This window comes from Tamandua tetradactyla, chromosome 7 (genome assembly GCF_023851605.1).
Source record: "Tamandua tetradactyla isolate mTamTet1 chromosome 7, mTamTet1.pri, whole genome shotgun sequence".
NCBI classification, from domain to species: Eukaryota; Metazoa; Chordata; class Mammalia; order Pilosa; family Myrmecophagidae; genus Tamandua; species Tamandua tetradactyla.
In genome coordinates, this window is record NC_135333.1 from 58,357,520 (window position 1) to 58,377,721 (window position 20,202).

The following is a 20,202-nucleotide window of genomic DNA, read 5'->3' on the forward strand; positions in this document are numbered from 1 at the left end:
GCAAGAGAAAAACAATCTGTCACATACAAGGGAAACCCAATAAGACTATGTGTAGATTTCTCAGCAGAAACCATGCAAGCTAGAAGACAGTGGGATGATATATTTAAATTACTAAAAGAGAAAAACTGCCAACCAAGACTCCTATATCCAGCAAAATTGTCCTTCAAAAATGAAGGAGAAATTAAAACATTTATAGACAAAAAGTCACTGAGAGAATTTGTGACCAAGAGACCAGCTCTGCAAGAAATACTAAAGGGAGCACTAGAGTCAGATACGAAAAGACAGAAGAGAGAGGTATGGAGTAAAGTGTAGAAAGAAGGAAAATAAGATATGATATATATAATACAAAAGCCAAAATGGTAGAGGAAAATATTATCCAAACAGTAATAATACTAAAAGTTAATGGACTGAATTTCCCAATCAAAAGACATAGAATGGCAGAATGGATTACGACCCAGCAATACCACTGCTAGGTATCTACTCAAAGGACTTAAGGGCAAAGACACAGACGGACATTTGCACACCAGTGTTTTTAGCAGCATTATCTACAATTGCAAAGAGATGGAAACAGCCAAAATGTCCATCAACAGATGAGTGGCTAAACAAACTGTGGCGTATACCTACGATGGAATATTATGCAGCTTTAAGACAGACTAAACTTATGAAGCATGTAATAACATGGATGGACTTAGAGAACATTATACTGAGTGAGTCTAGCCAAAAACTAAAGGACAAATACTGTAAGGTCCCACTGATGTGAACCGACATTCGAGAATCAGCTTGGAATATATCAATGGTAACAGAGACCAGCAGGAGTTAGAAACAGGGTAAGATAATGGGTAATTGGAGCTGAAGGGATACAGACTGTGCAACAGGACTGGATACAAAGACTCAAAAATGGACAGCACAATAATACCTAAGTGTAATGTAACTAGGTTGGAACACTGAATGAAGCTGCACCTGAAATATGGTTTTTTGTTTGTTTGTTTGTGTGTTTGTATCTTTTGTTTTTGTTTTTTTCTTTTTCCTTTATATATATATATATATATATATATATATATATATATTAGTAGTATTATTATTTTAATTCTCTTCTCTATATTAACATTCTATATCTTTTTCTGCTGTTTTGCTAGTTCTTTTCCTAAATCGATGCAAATGTACTAAGAAATGATGATCATACATCTATGTGATGATACTAAGAATTACTGAGTGCATTTGTAGAATGGAATGATTTCTAAATGTTGTGTTAATTTCTTTTCTTTTTTTGATTAATAAAAAAATTTTAAAAAAAAAAAATAAAAATAAAATGAAAGCAAAAAAAAAAAAAAAAGAATCTCTTTTATAAAATCAATTTTCTTTAAAGCTTGGAAAAATGATGTTTTAACTCTTGAGTAATTTAAAAGTGGAACGTAGCAATGGTCAAGACTTTATGTACTGTAAATCCTTTTCTGATTACTAATAGATGTGTAGTGGTGAGGGTTAAATTTAATTTTATATAAGGTAAATGGTTAAGCATATATAATCTGAATTACAGTTGTTTTAATTTCTGCTAGGAAAACTTTCTTATCTAATAAGGAAATCAAATGCTTTGTAAACCTATTTTACTTTACTTTTGCTGCAATCACTTTTGCCGAGTTGTTGTAGATATATTCCGGGCAATACATGAGTGCAATAACAATAAAGATATTGAATAATTTAGCTTTAAAGAAAAAAATTTCATGGAATTCAACAGCTCTGCTACTTGTACTTCTGAATTCATTGTCAAAACACATGAGGAAAATATCTGCTTCTCTCACAGAAATCTTAAGAGCACACTGAGTGAATGTTAGTCTATGCTTAATACAACACAATTTCTATGGCTCCTTTACATTTTCAATATTTATAAATAATGTAGTTACCTTACTCTCTGAAGTTTTAAAAGATGACATATTTAGGATTGTTTTCTTCTATAGTCCAATGTATGCTTAGTTTTAAAAAGTTCATTGTTCCATGTTACTCTTTTTATAACCCATATCATGAACGAATAAGCATGAGTTACTGCCACCTGTTGGATAGCTCTTAGTAGCAGGGCCAGAGCAGATTTGCTCAGCAGATGCACTTTAGCAAGTGGAACTTCTTTTCATCTGAATATTCAACTTTGTCAAGGTAGGGCTGAGCTAGCCAACATTTGCTTTGGAATTCATCTTTTTAATATAAGAAATATTCATGGAAATTGTATGTAGATGCCGTTTGCATTGAAAATCCTGTTGAGAACCACAGTATAATCTTTGGGACCCATGTTGTGCTCATTTAACTTTTTCCCATTTTTTCCTTAGTTTCTTCAGGTAAACTTACAATGGTTTTGATTTGTTGCTTAATATTACATGCATAGACCAACCATCATTTGAAGTTTACTAGCAGCTTATCAGTAATAAAACAGGTCATAAATGCTGTAATCAGTTTATTTGATTTATTTTCCCAGTAGGCTCTGTAAACAGTCATTCCTTGTTAAGAAAGTATACACTGTAATGTTACATGGATGGCATATTTTTTAAATGAAAACTTTGAGAGTATCACTTATTACACCAGCATCACTATTATAATAGATCAGATTTGCTTTTGGAAACCTAATCAATAGGTTGAAAGGATTATTATCTTTTCGCAAATATTGATACATTGGTAATACATAGATGGTTTTAAAAATTTCAGCTCCGGGCATTTTAGTTCGTCCTCCAGAACAGCTACTAAATAACCAGAAACACTACAGAACAGCTCCTGGAGCCACGATAGCGACCAAACACACAGCGTACCCCAGTCTGGACCAGCTGAACGGGCTGCGAGCACCCCCCAGAACCATGAGTTCCCAAAGCTGTGGCGGCCAGGCCCCCTCCCCCACAGGCCGCTTCCCAGAGGGGAAAGGAAAGGACTTTACCAGCAGCAGGGACTGGGCACAATCAAATGCCAATTGTGGAACTAATTAACAAATTCTGACGACTAAAAATAGGCCCCCAGCTTAGGTGAACCTGATCAAAGTGGAGGATGCTCATTTTTGCCCCGGCGACAAGAAGGCAGGACTGACAGAAAAAGAGGGAAAGAAAAAAGAAGGAAACAGAGGTTTTTGGGGCTGTGTGTCTACAAGGGCTTGACTGCCTCTGGATACAGCGGCAGGACTTTTCAGGCGGCAACTGCCCCAGGCATAGGCAGAAGTGAGTTCTTTGGGGGGCTTATCTGGAGCTTGTGCCTTCCCCAGGGGAGGGGTGAAGCCACACCCAGGTGGAATCCCTCCATCAAGGAATTCAGACACCAGGGCTTGGTTATTTGAAGCCACTGAAACCAGCCTACAACCTCTCCTCTGTCTTCACCACGCCCCCAGCAGGGAGAGTCTGCCAAAGTTAAAGGAACCGCATCATCTTATGCTGGTGGGACCTGCAGTCAGACAAGCGCCACATACTGGGCAGGATAAGAAAAACAAGAGTCCAGAGACTTCACAGGAAAGTCTGTCAACCTGCTGGGTCTCACCCTCAGGGAAAACTGATGCAGGTGACTCTTTCCTCCTGACAGGAGGCCAGTTTGGTCTGGGAAAATCTGTCTGGGGTCTATAATATCTAAGTGGACCCTCCTAAGTGTGTGGGGGGAAAGGCACCACACAAGCAGGACAAGAAACAAGAAAACAAGAACTGAAAAATTCTCCTCTGTTAAACAAAACTTAAGCTAAAAGTCCAGATAAAGCTGAATGGAATGTCAAAGAACAGATAGATAACAAATTCATCCAGCAAGAAAACCCTAGATAAAAGAAGTGAAAGTAATCTCCAGAATAAACTAATTAAGGTAATTAAATGCCTAGACACCAGCAAAAAATAACAAATCACACTACAGAAATTGAAGATATGGCCCAGTCAAAGGAACAAACCAACAATTCAAATAACATACAGGAGATGAAACAATTAATTCAGAATGTACGAACTGACATGGAAAACCTCATCAAAAACCAAATCAATGAAATGACGGAGGATATAAAGAAGGCAAGGAAAGTACAAAAAGAGGAAACTGAAAGTCTGAAAAAACAAATCACAGAACTTACAGGAATGAAAGACACAGTAGAAGAGATGAAAAAAACAATGGAAACCTACAATGGTAGATTTCGAGAGACAGAACATAGGATTTCTGAACTGGAGGACAGAACATCTGAAATCCGACAAGAAACGGAAACTATAGGGGAAAAAATGGAAAAATATGATCAGGGACTCAGAGAATTGAAAGAAAATATGAAGCGCACGAATATATGTGTTGTGGGTGTCCCAGAAGGAGAAGAGAAGGGAAAAGGAGGAGAAAAACTAATGGAGGAAGTTATCACTGAAAATTTCCCAACTCTTATGAAAGACTTAAAATTACAAATCCAAGAAGTGCAGTGTACCCCAAAGAGAATAGATCCAAATAGACATACTCCAAGACATTTAATAATCAGAATGTCAGAGGTCAAAGAGAAAGAGAGGATCTTGAAAGCAGCAAGAGAAAAGCAATCCATCACATACAAGGGAAGCCCAATAAGACTATGTGCAGATCTCTCAGCAGAAACCATGGAGGCGAGAAGACAGTGGGATGATACATTGAAGATACTAAAAGAGAAAAACCGCTAACCAAGAATTCTATATCCAGCAAAACTGTCCTTCAAAAATGAGGGAGAAATTAAAACATTTTCAGACAAAAAAATCACTGAAAGAATTTGTGACCAAGAGACCAGCTCTGCCAGAAATACTAAAGAGAACACTAGAGACAGATACCAAGACAGAAGAGAGAGGTGTGGAGAAGAGTGTAGAAAGGAAGACTATGAGTAAAGGTAAAAAGAAGGAAAATCAGATATGACACATAAAACCCAGAAGGCAAAAGGGTAGAAGAAAGTACTACCCATGCAGTAATAACACTGAATGCTAATGGATTAAACTCTCCAATCAAAAGACATAGTCTGGCAGAATGGATTAAAAAACAGGACCCATCTATATGCTGTCTCTACTCAAAGGACACGAGGCCAAGGACACAAATGGGCACTAACACACCAATGTTTATAGCAGCATTATTTACAATTACCAAGAGATGGAAACAGCCAAAATGTCCATCAACAGACAGTTGGCTAAACAAACTGTGACATTTACATAAGATGGAACATTATGCAGCTCTAAGACAGAATAAAGTTATAAAGTATGTAACAACATGAATGAACCTTAAGGACATTATGCTGAGTGTGATTAGCCAGAAACAAAAGGACAAATACTGTATGGTCTCACTGATATGAACTGACATTAGTGAATAAACTTGGAATATTTCCTTGGTAACAGAGACCATCAGGAGATAGAAATAGGGTAAGATATTGGGTAATTAATTCGAGCTGAAGGGATATAGATTGTGCAACAGGACTGAATATCAAAACTCAGAAATGGACAGCACAATATTACCTAACTGTAATACAATTATGTTAAAACACTGAATGAAGCTGCATATGAGAAAGGTAGAGGGAGAAGGGCTGGGGCATAAATGAAGTCACAAAGAAAGATAGACGATAAAGATTGAGATGGTGTAATCTAGGAATGCCTTGAGTGTATAATTATAGTGACTAAATGTACAAATTTAAAAAATGTTTTTGCATGAGGAAGAACAAAAGAGTGTCATTACTGCAGTGTGCTGAAAACAGATGGTACTTAATATTTTAAAATTTCAACTAATGTGTGAGACTAAAGCAAAAAATGTTTCTTTGGTACAAATCTATACTTTGACTAGTGCATCTCCTAATATAACTTATGTAGGTAGTTGATTGAACACCTTAAGTACATGGAACTTTGTATAAGACATGAGATTTTGTTGGTTTGTCCAAGTGATGCCCTGATGAATCCCAGAGTGATTTGATCAGTGAGTGGAAACGTATTTGCAAAGTCCCCTTCGGGGAATGGTGAGATTGGGGGAAAACTCAACTTCCCCAAGTTGCATTCTTGATATTCTCACAAGCAGTGTGGACATCCAAAGCTATAGGCTAAGCCCCCAGTCTTGGGGTTTGTTCATATGAAACTTAACCCCACAGGGGATAGGTCAAGCCTACTTAAAATTAAGCCTAAGAGTCACCCCCAAGAGAACCTCTTTTGTTGCTCAGATGTGGCCTCTCTCTCCAGCCAACACAGCAAGCAGACTCACCACCCTCCCTCTGTCTATGTGGGACACGACTCCCAGGGATGTGGATCTTCCTGGCAGCATGGGACAGAAATCCCAGAATGAGCTGAGATTCAGCATCAAGGGATTGAGAAAAACTCTAGAATGAGCTGAGACCCAGCATCAAGGGATTGAGAAAACTTTCTCGACCAAAAGGGGGAAGAGTGAAATGAGACAAAGTAAAGTGTCAATGGCTGAGAGATTCCAAACAGAGTCGAGAGGTTATCCTGGAGGTTATTCTTATGCATTAAGTAGATATCACCTTGTTATCCAAGATGTAAGGGAGAGGCTGGAGGGAACTGCCTGAAAATGTACAGCTGTGTTCCAGTAGCCATGTTTCTTGATGATGACTGTATAATGATATAGCTTTCACAATGTGACTGTGATAGTGAAAACAAAAACAAAAACAAAAACAAAAAACAAACGAAAAACTTGTAACAGGAAATAAAGCAAATACTTTAAAAACAAGAAAATAAATAAAAATAAAAAGATCAAAACAAAACAAAAAAAAATTTCAGCTCTGGTAATTCCACACATCTGAAAACAAGTATTATAAGTATTCCAAGCGTTACTTGTCCCAAGTACATAAGTATATTTTAGTAATGTGATAAATAATTCATGGAAGATACCTGTTTTGTACCAATAACTAGGGTAGGAGGTAGGGGGATTCTCCACAATGTTTTCTAGGTGATTACTAAGGTGTTATTGTTATAAAATACTCCATCTCATTTCCATCGAGAAAAGAAAATGTGACTTGGTTTGTCTCATCCAGTTGTCAAACATTAGAAATGTTCATTTTATTTTGATTTAAATGTATGTTTAAAAGTTTAATCCCAAATTTCTGGTGCCTACACGTTTTTATATAGAAAATCTGGAGACAGCATCATCTTGTTGCCCCCCACTCCCATCATTTTCTTGCAGCTAGTGTTCAGACATATTCTTAAATGATGATTTTACTATTTAGTAAAGCGTTTTTGTTAAAGATATATTTGAAGATTTACTTTTTTTGTATTGTCTTTCATTCTTTTGAGCTTGGCAAAATGTACTGTAGATATTCATGATCACTGCATATTTTTGTCATTAAAATGTACCTTTTGTGTTTTTAAATGCATTCATTTTACAACTGTAACTTTATGAACTTTAAATAAAGAGGTAGAAGTGAAAAAAATTTGATGAATCAATTACTTTTTCAGATCACTTCACTTCTCTACTTCAGTGTTGGCTGAGAGATTTTAGAGTTGAGAGTTCATTTTGAAGGTTACTCTTATGCAATATATAGATATCCCTTTTCAATTGTTGGTGTATTGGAGTAGCTAGAGGGAATTACCTGAATTGTTGAACTGTAATCTAATAAATAGCCCTGACTCTTGAAGATGAGCTTTTAAGATGTGTCTGTGTGGTTCTGAAAACCTTGTGACTGATACTCCCTTTATCCAGTGTACGGACATAAGAATAAGAAAAAAAAAAAGATAAAAAACAAATAAACAATAGGGGGGGCATGGGGGTGTGGATGCGCTGGGTGTTCTTTTACTTTTATTTTTATTTTTTTTGAGTAATAAAACATTCAAAAATCTATTGTGATGATGAATGCATAGCTATATGATACTGTGAACCACTGATTGTACACTCTGGATGATTATTTGGTATGTGAATATGTAATATAGATAAAATAATTAAAAAAAAATTCAGTAGCTTGTTGTTGCACTTTACAATATAATCCACACTCCTTCGAGACATGTATAAGCTGGTCCCCTGCTTATCTCCTACACTTCATCTTGCTCCACCTTTCCCAGACTTACTGCCAAAGTTCCAGATACACTGATCTTTCAATTTCAAGGTCTTTCCTGTGCTAAGGGCTTAGTACACACCATTATTTCTGACTGGAATGCTCTTTCTCCAATACCAAATGTTTGGTAGTAGAAAATATACTTCTTTTCTACAGGAAGTTCAAAAATACCAACATAAAAAATTAAAAGTATAAATGCAGGGTGCTTGTATCCCAAGAAAATAGGAGTTTACTGTGGCTAGAAGTCAGGATGACCACACAAAATAATTAGACTTGACAACGCTTTCTCCAAAGATTTAATCTTTGCTAAGTTTTCATATATTATCACTAGCTTGCGTTTCCTTCCTTTCCCTGACTTTCATTACCAGAGTCATAAGAAGGAAACTTTAAAATGTTTTTTAAATAGCTCTTTCCACTAGCTTCAAACATTAAAGGGGAATCCAACTCAGACAAGAATGATACTTGCTGCCGGAGGCCAGCTCATGCATCCTTCCTTTTATTGTGAGGGCACCCAGCCCAAACAAAAATTACAAGGTTAACTCTATTCTGAGTTCCTGGTAAGGCTAATTCCTGCTTTGTTTAAAAAAAATAATAATACAGGTCTGTTATTCCTTTTTGAACATGCCTTCAAAGTGGAAGTCTTTGGCCATGAGCTCCTCTTCGACATCATCCAGTACCCACGGATTATCTGTCAGCTCCAAAGCTTCCACTGTGTCTTGAAAACTTTGTTACGGTCAGCAAGCATGACTGTTTCATGCATCATCTGTGACTGGTCAGTGGCATTACCTTGGCCCATTATCACAGAGTAAATGCTCAGAAGGACAAATACATTGAAAAGTACCAGGATGCAGAACTCACCCAGGGTATATCTAATATGAGTAGTTTGATTCCTTGCTGTAGCATAGGCTCAAAATGGAGGATTAGTGGAAATGGTACCTTGGTTGAGACAAAACCTGAGAATGTCATATTGATCTACCCAGCAATAAGAATCATAGGGATAACATTGGTTACATTCCCTTTCACTGTGTCTGTGAGCATAGTAGAATCAGTCATAGGAGAAGGTGGCACTATCTTCCTTTTAATTTTTTTGAAAAATACATCCTCTGGATTGTTGAAGTAACATTTTTGTGTAAGGACTGTTTGTAAATGTATTTTCCATTTTCCCTGAGGACTCATCTTCGAATTAGGACTTGACTATCAGACACTTGCTTCTTGGTAAGTTTCTTGTCACTCTGCAGAAGAATGGATTCGTACTGGTGGATCAAACCCTAGAAGAAGACGATGATAACAATGGGCAGGACCACCCAGAGCTGGAGTCAAGCAACAGCTCCAGTCTCACCATATTCACTGAGAGAAGGCCCTGGCTAGGGATTGTCATGCTTCTTCTTTCCAGGGTGCAGGGTCTTTGCTTTAAGTCCAACACTGTACTTTCTCATGCCTGCTGACCTGGCTGGCTGTGGAACTAGAAGCTGGTGACCTCACGCAATGCTCCCAGGTGTTTCTTCTAAAGCAGTCTTTAAAATTGACAATTATTTTTGTCAATTTACTTTTTTAGAAGGTGTGTGTCTGTTGGTGTGCGTGTCTGTATTCCCCACCAGAAAGCAGGGGCCAGAGAACCGATGTTGTGTTTGTCTTGTTCACCATTCCCCAAGTCCAGAAGAGCTTCTAGTACCACAGTAGATATTCAACAAAGTTATCTTGGGGTGGGGGAACTGTAGATAATTTCTGCTTTTTTTTTTTTTTTTTACAACTTTACGTATGATGTGAAATTTTAAGTAGGCATAAATATAATCTGGGGGAATAAAGCTATTTTCATTTTGAAGAAAAAGTAGAGGAAGAAATAGGAATAGTATTTCCCATGAATGAAAATAATAATACAGAGACCTATAAAGCCAAGCATCCCTAGTAAAAAAACAAACAAAAAAATCTACAGAATGTTTTCTCAGAAATTTAAAACTCCATGTGTTTTGCCATGTATACAAGTTTAAATGTGTTTCAAAGTCATGATAATCATACACAAATGATATAAAAATGAAGGTACTATTATTTGAAGTAAAAAACCTATTTGCAGTCACTGTTTTTCATTTCAAAACATGACCTAAAATATTCTGTCAACACACAAAAAACAAAGTGGTAATAAGTAACACTCTTTCTCCAGCAGTTCTGCAAGTTTCACTACTACCATAGTTTCACTTAACTTATCTGATGACTCAATGAGTAATGAAAGGAAAGGAGCTTTGTAAACGCTGAAATACCATTAAAAAACCTGCGGTCATTACCTGGCCTCAGCAGCACGGACAGACTTTGCCCTACCAAAGCTTTCACTCTATACACCCTGACCTTAAGGTAGGAAACTCTATGGCTTCTTTCTATTTCTTCCAATTTCCTTCCTACTCAGTGTTGTTGAGACAAGCCACCTCCATAGAAGTGTCAGCTTGTAGTCAGGTCAAACAGCCCCAAGTAGCAGGTGTCTAAGAGTGTCCCACAAATAACAGTCACAGAGGCAGGAGCTGGGTCTGGATTCTATTCTTATCAAAGACCACATTGCCCACCCCCCAAAGTGGGCGGCCCCCTCCCGGGTCAGCCCCTCCTTTCTTTACCTCATGATGCGTGGGGGGCGGGCTCTGCCTGTGCAGAGCGGCCAGCCCGCCCCCTTCCGCCTCCGCGAAGGCCAGCGGCTGCAGCGAGGGGCGGCGCGTGTGACGCCCAGGCAGCGGGCGGTGCCTTTTGAAAGTAAACATGCCAGGAGGCGGCCCCGCTCCACGAGAGGTAGTACGCAACGCTCCCTGCAGACTCCGCGGCGGCAGAAAACCAAGGCTGGACTTTCAGTTACGCTCCTCTCATATAGGATTTGAGAAGGAAGCAAAGTGTCTTTGGCCCTTTGTTTCTTTTAAGTCTCACGATAACCTGACTAGGTGGGTAATTTGATTTTTATTTGACAATTAGCATTCCTAAGCTTCAATTTCCTTAAGCATCTTGCCTGCAAGCTCCCGGTATGATACCAGATTCCAAATACCTGGCCTAACCCCAAACCCATGTTCTTTTCACTATGGTGACCCCCAATTTATTCTAACTCGTTCCTAGAAAACTGTTTCATTATCGTTGATGTAGCCTCGCCCGACATGGCTTCATATGACTCTATTTCAGTTTTTTTTATTTTCAAAAATAAAAGGCTTATTGAATATGTCTTTTAATATTTCCCTTAACTCCAGGAGATGCTGGTACCAGCACATGGGATAGGGTTTGGGTTCCCATCCTTCCACTGTCATGCAGCCCCAACAACTACGAAATTTATCCCTCCCCCCCCCCCCCAAATCGAATCCTCATTCCCCAAGATGAAGCATCTTGGTCCAATTTAAGGACACCTTTACTTTGGACTCATTAACATTATGTTTTAATCACGTAACCTAAGTTAACCAAGATACATTTTCTGCATCGTATCTGCATTGTTAGAGGAAAACCACCTAGATTTCAGAGGTTACTGCTATTGTGCTGTATATATAGAAAACAGGAAAATCTTAACACACAAAGCAAAGTTCTTAAAGAATTAAGTAGGTTATTGTCTATTTAAAGTAGCAAACGGAGTTTTTAGTATATCCAATGACAGAGAAATTTGGGATGCTATTTTTTAAAAATGAGTTATACCCAGGGATACAAGTGTAGTTCAGTGGCAGAATTCTCACCTGCCATGAGGGAACCCGAGGTCGATTTCTGGTCCATGCACTTCCCAAAAAACAAGCAAGCAAGCAACACAAACAAAAAAATTCAACAAATGGTCCTACAATAAGGGGATACTCAGAAGGAAAAAATAATGAAACATGACCCCACCACCCAGCATACAAAAAAAAAGTTATACCCAGACAGCGCCCTGGTTAAACCAGTGCTGCTACCCAGATGCTCCCGCCTCCCCTAACTTGCCCAGCCTTTATTGCCATGGCCATGTCCTCTCCCTCCCTTCCTGCCTCCATCCTTCTCCCTCTCCCATTACTACCTGCTCCAGAGACTCCAGCCTGAGAGGCCAGGTAGTCCAGGCCCTGGAGTAATGTGCTAACCTGAGGACAGAGGTCAGACACCATGCCTGGATCCCTGTACAGGGTGTGACTTCTCAGGGTGAAGCTGGGTCATGGCTGATGAACAGAGAGAAAAGCTCCCTAATCAAGTAGTGGGAAGGGAGCTCCCTAACCAATTGTGGGGACTCAGGAGGAGAGCATGATGCTTCCTCTGCTGAGGAATCTAGAAGTCCAAATCAAGGTGTTAGTGGGACCATGCTCCCTCTGATATCTGCAGGGTTCTGATGGTGACTTGCCAGAAATCCATAACATAACTGCTCCTCCATTACGTGGCTCTTTTCTGTTTCCTACCAATGGTGTCCAAACTTCCTTTCCTTATAAAGACCTAGTCATCCAGTCACATTGGAATAGAACCCATTCTAATCCAGTTTGGCCTCATTTTAACTAGTATCATCTTTCAAAGATCCTATTTCCAGACAGGATCACATTCACAAGACTGGGGATTAGGACTTGAACCTATCTTTTTTTGGGGGACACAATTCAATCCCTAATACCAGGCATGTAGTTTCTCTGGCAATATAATTAATTCAATTTAGTGAGCTTCCAGACCATTCCACTGAGAGTAAACAGCTGAAAATTGTGCCTTGTTATAGTATTGATGCAAAACAACTCTAGTCTTTCATTTACTGGTTTGAGCTACACTAGCCCCTTCTATTTCAAGAAAATGGCAGCCACTGTGAAACTGGAGAAAGTACTGGACTTGGGCGAAAGGATAACATTCTCCATCCTTGCTGACTCTGAATGACCAGGCATGACTCCTGCTAAGACTGGAACCAGTCTGAGGTACAGAAGCAGTTGGTCTTTATAACCTGACATAGTATACTGAAGAAAGCATCTTCCTTTGCAAAGCTGTATTCCCACTCCCGTCTATCTCTGCTTACTGACTACCTAGACTTACACAGAGTTGATTTTTCCCATGTATGACTTCGCTGAGAGAAGAAAGCGGCAGCCAGAAACTAACAATATTTTATGGTGGTACCTCTGAAAGTTCAGTATAGAATTACCATATGACCTGGCAATCCCATGTCTAGGTATATATCCAAAAGAACTTAAAGCAAGGACTCAAATATTTGCATACCAATGTTTATAGCAGCATTATTACAACTGCCAAAAGTTGGAAGCAACCTAAATGTCCATCAATAGATGAATGAATCAACAAAATGTGGTATATATACACAATGGAATATAATTCAGCCATAAAAAAGGAATGAAGTTCTGATACATGTGAATACATCATGTTGAGTAAAACAAGTCAAACACAAAAGGATAAATTACATATAATTTCACTCACATGAAATATCTAGAACATGCAAATTTATACAGACAGTTGTTACAGGTTACCAATAGTGAGGGAGGATAGGAAGTTACTGCTTAGTGGGTAGAGTTTCGGTTGGAGGTGATGAAAAGGTCTTGGTAATGGATGGTGCTGATGGTAACACAACATTGTGAATAAAATTAATGCCACTGAGTTGTACATCTGAAGTGGTTAAAATGGGAATTTTAACATTATATATAACCAAAAATAAAAATATTTTTAAAATACAAAAATAAAATAAGTTCTACCTATTTATTAAAACTTTTTCATTTAACTGTGGCTTGCTTTCTTTTGGATCTAATAATCATTTTTTTGAAGATTGTTTAATATTTGCAATATCTAATCTGACTGTAAAAAGTATTTGTGTGTATCAAACATGTTTATAATCTTACACCTATCTAATTTTGTTTTCTCTCTTGCTATACTGTGTAAAAGGTCAACAGAGTCCTTGGAGAACATATTTTCTTATACTTAAAATTATGCACTTTTGACTTTTTATATTAGAACTACTGTGTGTAAAGTAATTGACTATTATGGTTACTTTTCATCAAACTGGGTTTAATAATTTGTGCTTAAAGCATTAAACTAGCATCCTGCACTGAAATGGTTACATCATACTCATTACTGTACTTATAATTAGGATAGTGTTACATAGTTTTGTCCATCTTATAAGAAAATCCAAGAAATTAATTTCTCTTAGGTGCAATTATGTTTTAAGTCCCTCCTTTGGGTTCTCTTGATTATTACATATGACAAAAGAGAGTATGACATCTGATCCATGCCAGAAGAAAGGTGTTTTCTTAAATTGCCATCATGGCTAGATATATCCTACTCCAAATGTTCATGAGAATGGACTCAGAGAGAAATGGGAGATAACCACAGAGTGAAGCAGGTACCTCCACTGGCCAGACTAGGCCTCAGAGTGCATGTACATCAAATGTTTAAAAAAGGTCTACATTACCATGCCAAGGAGAGTAATAAGTCTTTATACAGAATATTAGCCAGGGATTTAGTTCCCCAATTAACTGTTAATCAAAATCTTATTAGGGGAGGGTGGGCGATGGTGGCACAGTGGCAGAGTTCTCGCCTGCCATGTCAGAGACCCGGGTTCAATTCCCAGTGCCTGCCCATGCTGGGGGGGAAAAAATCTTATTCAGTGAAAACTGAAAATATGTCCCAGACATAGGTAAATAGAATGTAAAAATGGAAATTCACAGTTCAGAAATTATAAATGATCAATTAACACATTTAAAACACCTCCTATCTACAGATTTAAGAATTCTAACAATCCTAAGCAAGATAAATAGATGTCACAGTGAAACAGCAGGAAGTTGAAGACAAATATTAAAAGCAGCCAGAGAAAAAGGAATTGACAGTCTGATAGCTGACTTCATATAGGAATAATGCAAGCCAGATGACAAAGGAGTGATTCTCGTCAATGTGTTAAAAGAAAATAACTGCTAACCTAACCTTTCATACTCAGCAAAAACATTTTCCAGAAACGAAAGTGATATAACGACATTTTCAGGTCAATAGAAACCGAGTTTAACATCATCAGATCTTCAATAAAAGCCATTCCAAAGGATGTACTTTAAGCAGAAGGAAAATATGCCTAAGATTAAAGAAGCAATGAAGAATGGAGAAAGTAGTAAAAATGTGGGAAATGTAAACAAGGACTGATAACAATAACATGTAAATCATGACAGGATTAAATGAAGTTAACGGTCTAAGGTTCTTGTATTGTGCGAGAGGAAGGTTAAAATATTGCTTAACTTTAGGTTTTGAAAAGTCAAACATGTATTCTTTCTAGTACAATCACGAAAAGAAAGTATATAACTTCTAAACTAGTAGATAGGAAAAACAATGCCGAAAGATCATATCAATATGAAAAGTAGCAAGAAAGAAGAGAAAAGAAATAAAGGACAGCCAGAACAGCACAAAATCAGAGCAGTTGCATTAACTGTCTGTCAATAGTGTTACTTACAGATAAAAGAAAATATTTTTAAATTGCTTTTTTAAAAATTCCAACAGATGCTATTTAAAAGATACATCTACCTATACAACTGCAGGTAAATATTTATCTCAAAATAAAAAGTTTAATAAATGAAAAAAAAAAACAACAACCCACAAACAAAGAAATAGACGATAATCACAAAGCCAAAACAGGACTGATAATATAACTGGCAAACCACTTGGGAAGATGGATTAAAAAGGGGGGGGGGGGGACACACAAATAGTCATTATCACAAATAAAACAGAAAACACAATTACACATGCCTCAGACACTAAATGGGCACAGCTCTGCGCCAATAGATATTAAATTTTAGACTATAAAATAAAGTCCTAGAAAAATCTAACTTGCCAAGACTAACACAAAATTTTTAAAAAATGTAAATAATCATATAAACACTAAAGAAATTAAATCATTAGTTAAAAAAATCTTCCGCAACAAACCTTTAGACCCAAGTATATTCACTTGACTATCCACATGAAAATTAAGTTAAATTACATCTAAATTCTACAATACACATGAATACCAATTTCAAGTATAGAAACATCAAATGAATCAAAGGCTTTCTAAGAAAATAGAAGAATTTCTTCTCTCTTCTTTTCTTTTTTTTTTGGGCATGGGCTAGGAATTCAACCTAGGTCTCCTGCATGGCAGGCCAGCATTCTACTACTGAACCACCCATGCACCCCTACAGAAGAATTTCTTTACAGCCTTGGGGTAGAGAAGGATTTCTTAAATCACAAAAAAGCACAAAGCATCCTGGAAAAGAATGGTAAATTCAACTATATTAAAATTAAGAATCTCTCACTAAAAAACACCACAAAGAGAGAAAGAATATTTGCAACACATTTAACCATGAAAAGGTAACTATCCAGAGTATGTAAAGATGTCTTATAGTCCAACAACCCAATAAACAATAGAAAAATGGAAAAAGGACATGAATCATTAGTTAAAGGAAAAAAGGCCCTGATACATATGAAAAGATGCTCAATCTCAGTCATAATAAAATACAAATTTAAGTAACTGAAATATCACATTTTGCTTATCAGATTACCAAAAATCCATAAATCTAGAAATGCATTCAGTTGGGCAAGTTATGGGAAAATAATCACTCCAGAACACTGCAGTTAAGAATGCAAAATCCCCATGGTAAAGTATCTGGCAATATTTATCAACATTTCAAAAGTATTTATCTTTTGACCCAGCAATCCCAGTTCTCAAAATTTATCCTATACCTGCTCACAAACAAAATGAAAACTATGCAAAATTATTCAAGGCAACATTGTTTTTAACAGCAAAAGACAAAATAATCCAGCTATTATAGATTAGTTAAGCAACTATACAGCTGCACAATGGAAAACCACATGCAATTTTTTAAAAATGAGAATGCTTCCTATATACTGATTTGGGAAGATTTCCCAAAATTTAGTCTAGCAATACTACCTTTAGTGGAAGCAGGGCAAATATAAAAATATATATTCAAACACTAAAAAATATATATTCATACACTCAAAAGAAGAACAAGATACTAATAGGAGATAGGTAGGTAAGAAATAAATTGTACAGGTATAGGGAAGAAAAAGGGACTTTTTCAGTGTACACTTCCATATATATATATATACACACACATATATTTTTTTGACATTGGCAGGTTCTGGGAATCAAACCCAGGTCTCCGGTATGGTAGGCAAAAATTCTGCCACTGAGTCACCGTTGCACAGCCCCATATATTTTTTTTTTTTTTTTTTTTAGAGAGGGAGGAAGGGAAGGAAAGACAGAGAGAAGGAAGGAAGGATGGAAGGAAGGAAGGGAGGAAGAAAGGGAAACATCTTTAAACATTTTCTTGTTTTATTATATTTTGTTTGTTTGTTTGTTTTTTACATGGGCTGGGGCCGGGAATCGAACCGGGGTCCTCCGGCATGGCAGGCAAGCACTCTTGCCCGCTGAGCCACCGCGGCCCGCCTATTTTTTAATTTTTTAAACAAATAATCAAATATGTTACTCATATTTTTTTAAGAACAGGAAGAGTTCATCAACTTGTATATGTTACATATTTTTTAAAACTCCTATACATTAATAAGGAAAATACTCACTGTAGAGAAAACAATGGGAAAAACATCCTTACAGAATCCTTCATTGTAATTTGAAAAGCTCCTCACCTTCTTTAGATAATCAGAGAAACGTAGTTTAAAACAACAGTATAGGCCGGACACAGTAGCTCAGCAGGCAGAGCTCTTGCCTGCCATGCTGGAGACTTGGGTTTGTTTCCCAGTACCTGCCCATGCAAAAAAAAAGAAAAAAGAAAAAAAAACCTGACAGTATATTATTTCACTACCACCAGACTGGCAAAAATTAAAAAGTAGAACAATGCCATAGGTGGAAAAACAGGAGCAAAGGAACGTTTCCTTCACTGTAAGTGGACTATAAATCAGAACGCTTTTGCAAAAGCTAGACATTATCTCATAAAGTTGAACACGCATGAATTCCCAGCAGACCCAGCAACTCCACTACTAATACGTCCTAGTAAAAGTATTATATATATGCACTTGGAGAGATGAACAAGAATGTTTATGGCAGCATTAATTTTAATAGCCCAGAGTTAGAAATAACCTGTATGTTCATGGATAAATATATAACAGTATGTTCTTACAGTAGACTATTATATTTCAATGAAAATGAATGAACTACAGCAGTGGCTCCCAAAATGGGGGGGGATTTTAAGGCATGTGATCTTTTGGATATTATATTATAAAATGTGTCACATCAGTTCAATTTAGTGAACCCAAATTTTCCAAATGACCAATCCATGAGTGAAAAAGCCCTTCAAGGTGCAAGCTAGGCCAATGAATTTTAATGCCACAGAGTATGAGAAGTTCACTGACATAATCACAAACACTACATTGCAGCTAACCTTTCAGAAACTGTTAGGTTTTCATGAGTATCAAACACATTCTGAAAATATTCCTCCATTTCCCAATTTCACAGTGAATGAAGCCAAATTTTCTCCATATACCTTAACCAAAACAATATACTGCAACAGACTGAATGTAGACACAGATGTGAAACACTAGTCCTCAATTCTTCATTAAAGATACTTGCAAAACTGTAAAACAATGCCATTCTTCTAATTTTTTTTTTAATACTTCTCACTGAACTGTAATTTATGTTAAGGTCTAAAGGGTTTACTTTGAAATACATCAATAAATATGTATTTTTAAAGGTATCAGTTGAATCTCTAACATGGTAATTATCAATAGATATAATCTACATAAACAAAGATCTGTGGGGTTCTCAATAATTCTTAAAAAGTGTAACTAAGACCAAAATGTTTCTGATTTGCTTTAACACAGATACGTCATGAAACATAATTTTGAACAGAAACAATTCACAGAATATACAGTATGATTTTATTTAAATGACTTTCAAAAACAGGCGAAAGTAGACGTTAAGTTAGTAAGCATATATGACAAAACAGTAAAGAAAAACAAGGGGATAATTAATATAAAAGTCAAGATGACAAAGGTTATGTGGCAGAACTGTTTCTGGGGTGAGGCACACAGATGTGCTTTTTTTCTTTAACTGTAGATATTAATGGAATATTTTATAAAAAATTTTAAAAGAAAGAAACAGAGGGATATACCTATTTCCCTAGAAGGAAAAACCCAAAACCATGTCTCTTTTCTAAATTAATTGCAGTTGTAAACAAAATCCCAACAAAATTTTCTGTAGAACTTGAAAAGATGATTCTAAATTTCATCTGCAAGAGAAATGCAAGAGCCACTCTTTCCAAAGGGTGCCAAAATATATTATAAAGCTACAATAAATTAAAAAGTGTGGTAAAAGCTAAATGGATTAAAGAACAAAAGCACAGAACCCAGTTAAAAAAAATTGGGCTAAGGACGTGAACTGGCCTAAAATGTTTAACTTACTTATTCAACAAGAAAGATAAAAATTAAAGTGAGGTACTATTTTCCTATTTTTTTTTAGAAAAAGTACTGGCTAACAAGGAGGTAAAAACACACCTTCTGAAACAGTGGACAAAATGGGAATGATCAGTTGAGAACAATCTAGCAGCATTATCTTCAGCAGTCTCCTAAGGAATCCACTCTACAGAAATTCTATCAGGAGTACCTGAAGAGTTGTTTGTAACAGCAAAACAGATAAACACCTCAGCACTGTTCCAGGGAAAAACCTGAAAATAAATGCCCCTCAATAAAGAAATGAAATACTCATCTGACAAATTAATAGGTGCTATACTTAGATATCACACCATACTTACTAACAAACACTTTCAGGCAGCTTTTAATTGCTTTAAACAATTATGTTCGGACTACAGTTGAAGCTCATGATAGATCGCTTTTAAAAGAGAACTGGTTAAATTTGGACAACTATCCTGAAAATACAAAACGTTAACCATTATCTTTGTCTTAAACTAATTATGTACAAACACTTTGTCACCTTTTATTTTTCTCTGGCCTCGGGTTAGATACGTAGTAATTGAAGATATTGTATGGAGCGATCCGATTCTACGACGCAAAACGTTTTTCAACAGAAAAGTATTTCTGCACTCTTAAGGAACATTGCTTTGTCACAAACCACCTGGGTATGGTTACTACCAGTCTCACCTCCTGTAATGTTAAATACTACTCCCGCCCCCTTCTGCCTTAAAATGATTTTTCTGGAACCGCGTGGCTCCTTAGATCACTGTATTTTCCAAAACAATACTATGTACTTGTACAATACATAAGTTTAGAACACATTTCTATAATTTTTATCCTCCCGATTTTATCTTGCAGGGGAAATAAAGAAAGAAGGGTAAGGGGGAATTCTAATTTGTGGATTA

The 20,202-nt window shown here is 36.8% G+C and overlaps 1 protein-coding gene and 1 pseudogene across 9 annotated transcripts in view; both read right to left on the minus strand.

Annotated features, from left to right (window-relative positions):
• Nucleotides 1-20,202, minus strand: part of TASOR2 (transcription activation suppressor family member 2) — an 83,697-nt gene that overhangs the window by 61,757 nt on the left and 1,738 nt on the right. For 6 of the 9 annotated variants that reach the window (XM_077169510.1, XM_077169513.1, XM_077169509.1 and 3 more), the window contains exon 1: nt 10,564-10,683. The exons of the other annotated variants lie outside the window; for them this stretch is intronic. In XM_077169510.1, the coding sequence (XP_077025625.1) occupies nt 10,564-10,568 (5 nt within the window). In that variant the 5' untranslated portion in view covers nt 10,569-10,683. Of the gene's footprint in view, nt 1-10,563; nt 10,684-20,202 lie in introns of those variants that run through there. 9 annotated transcript variants of the gene reach the window in all.
• LOC143689694 (ER membrane protein complex subunit 3 pseudogene) lies at nt 8,527-9,305 on the minus strand (annotated as a pseudogene).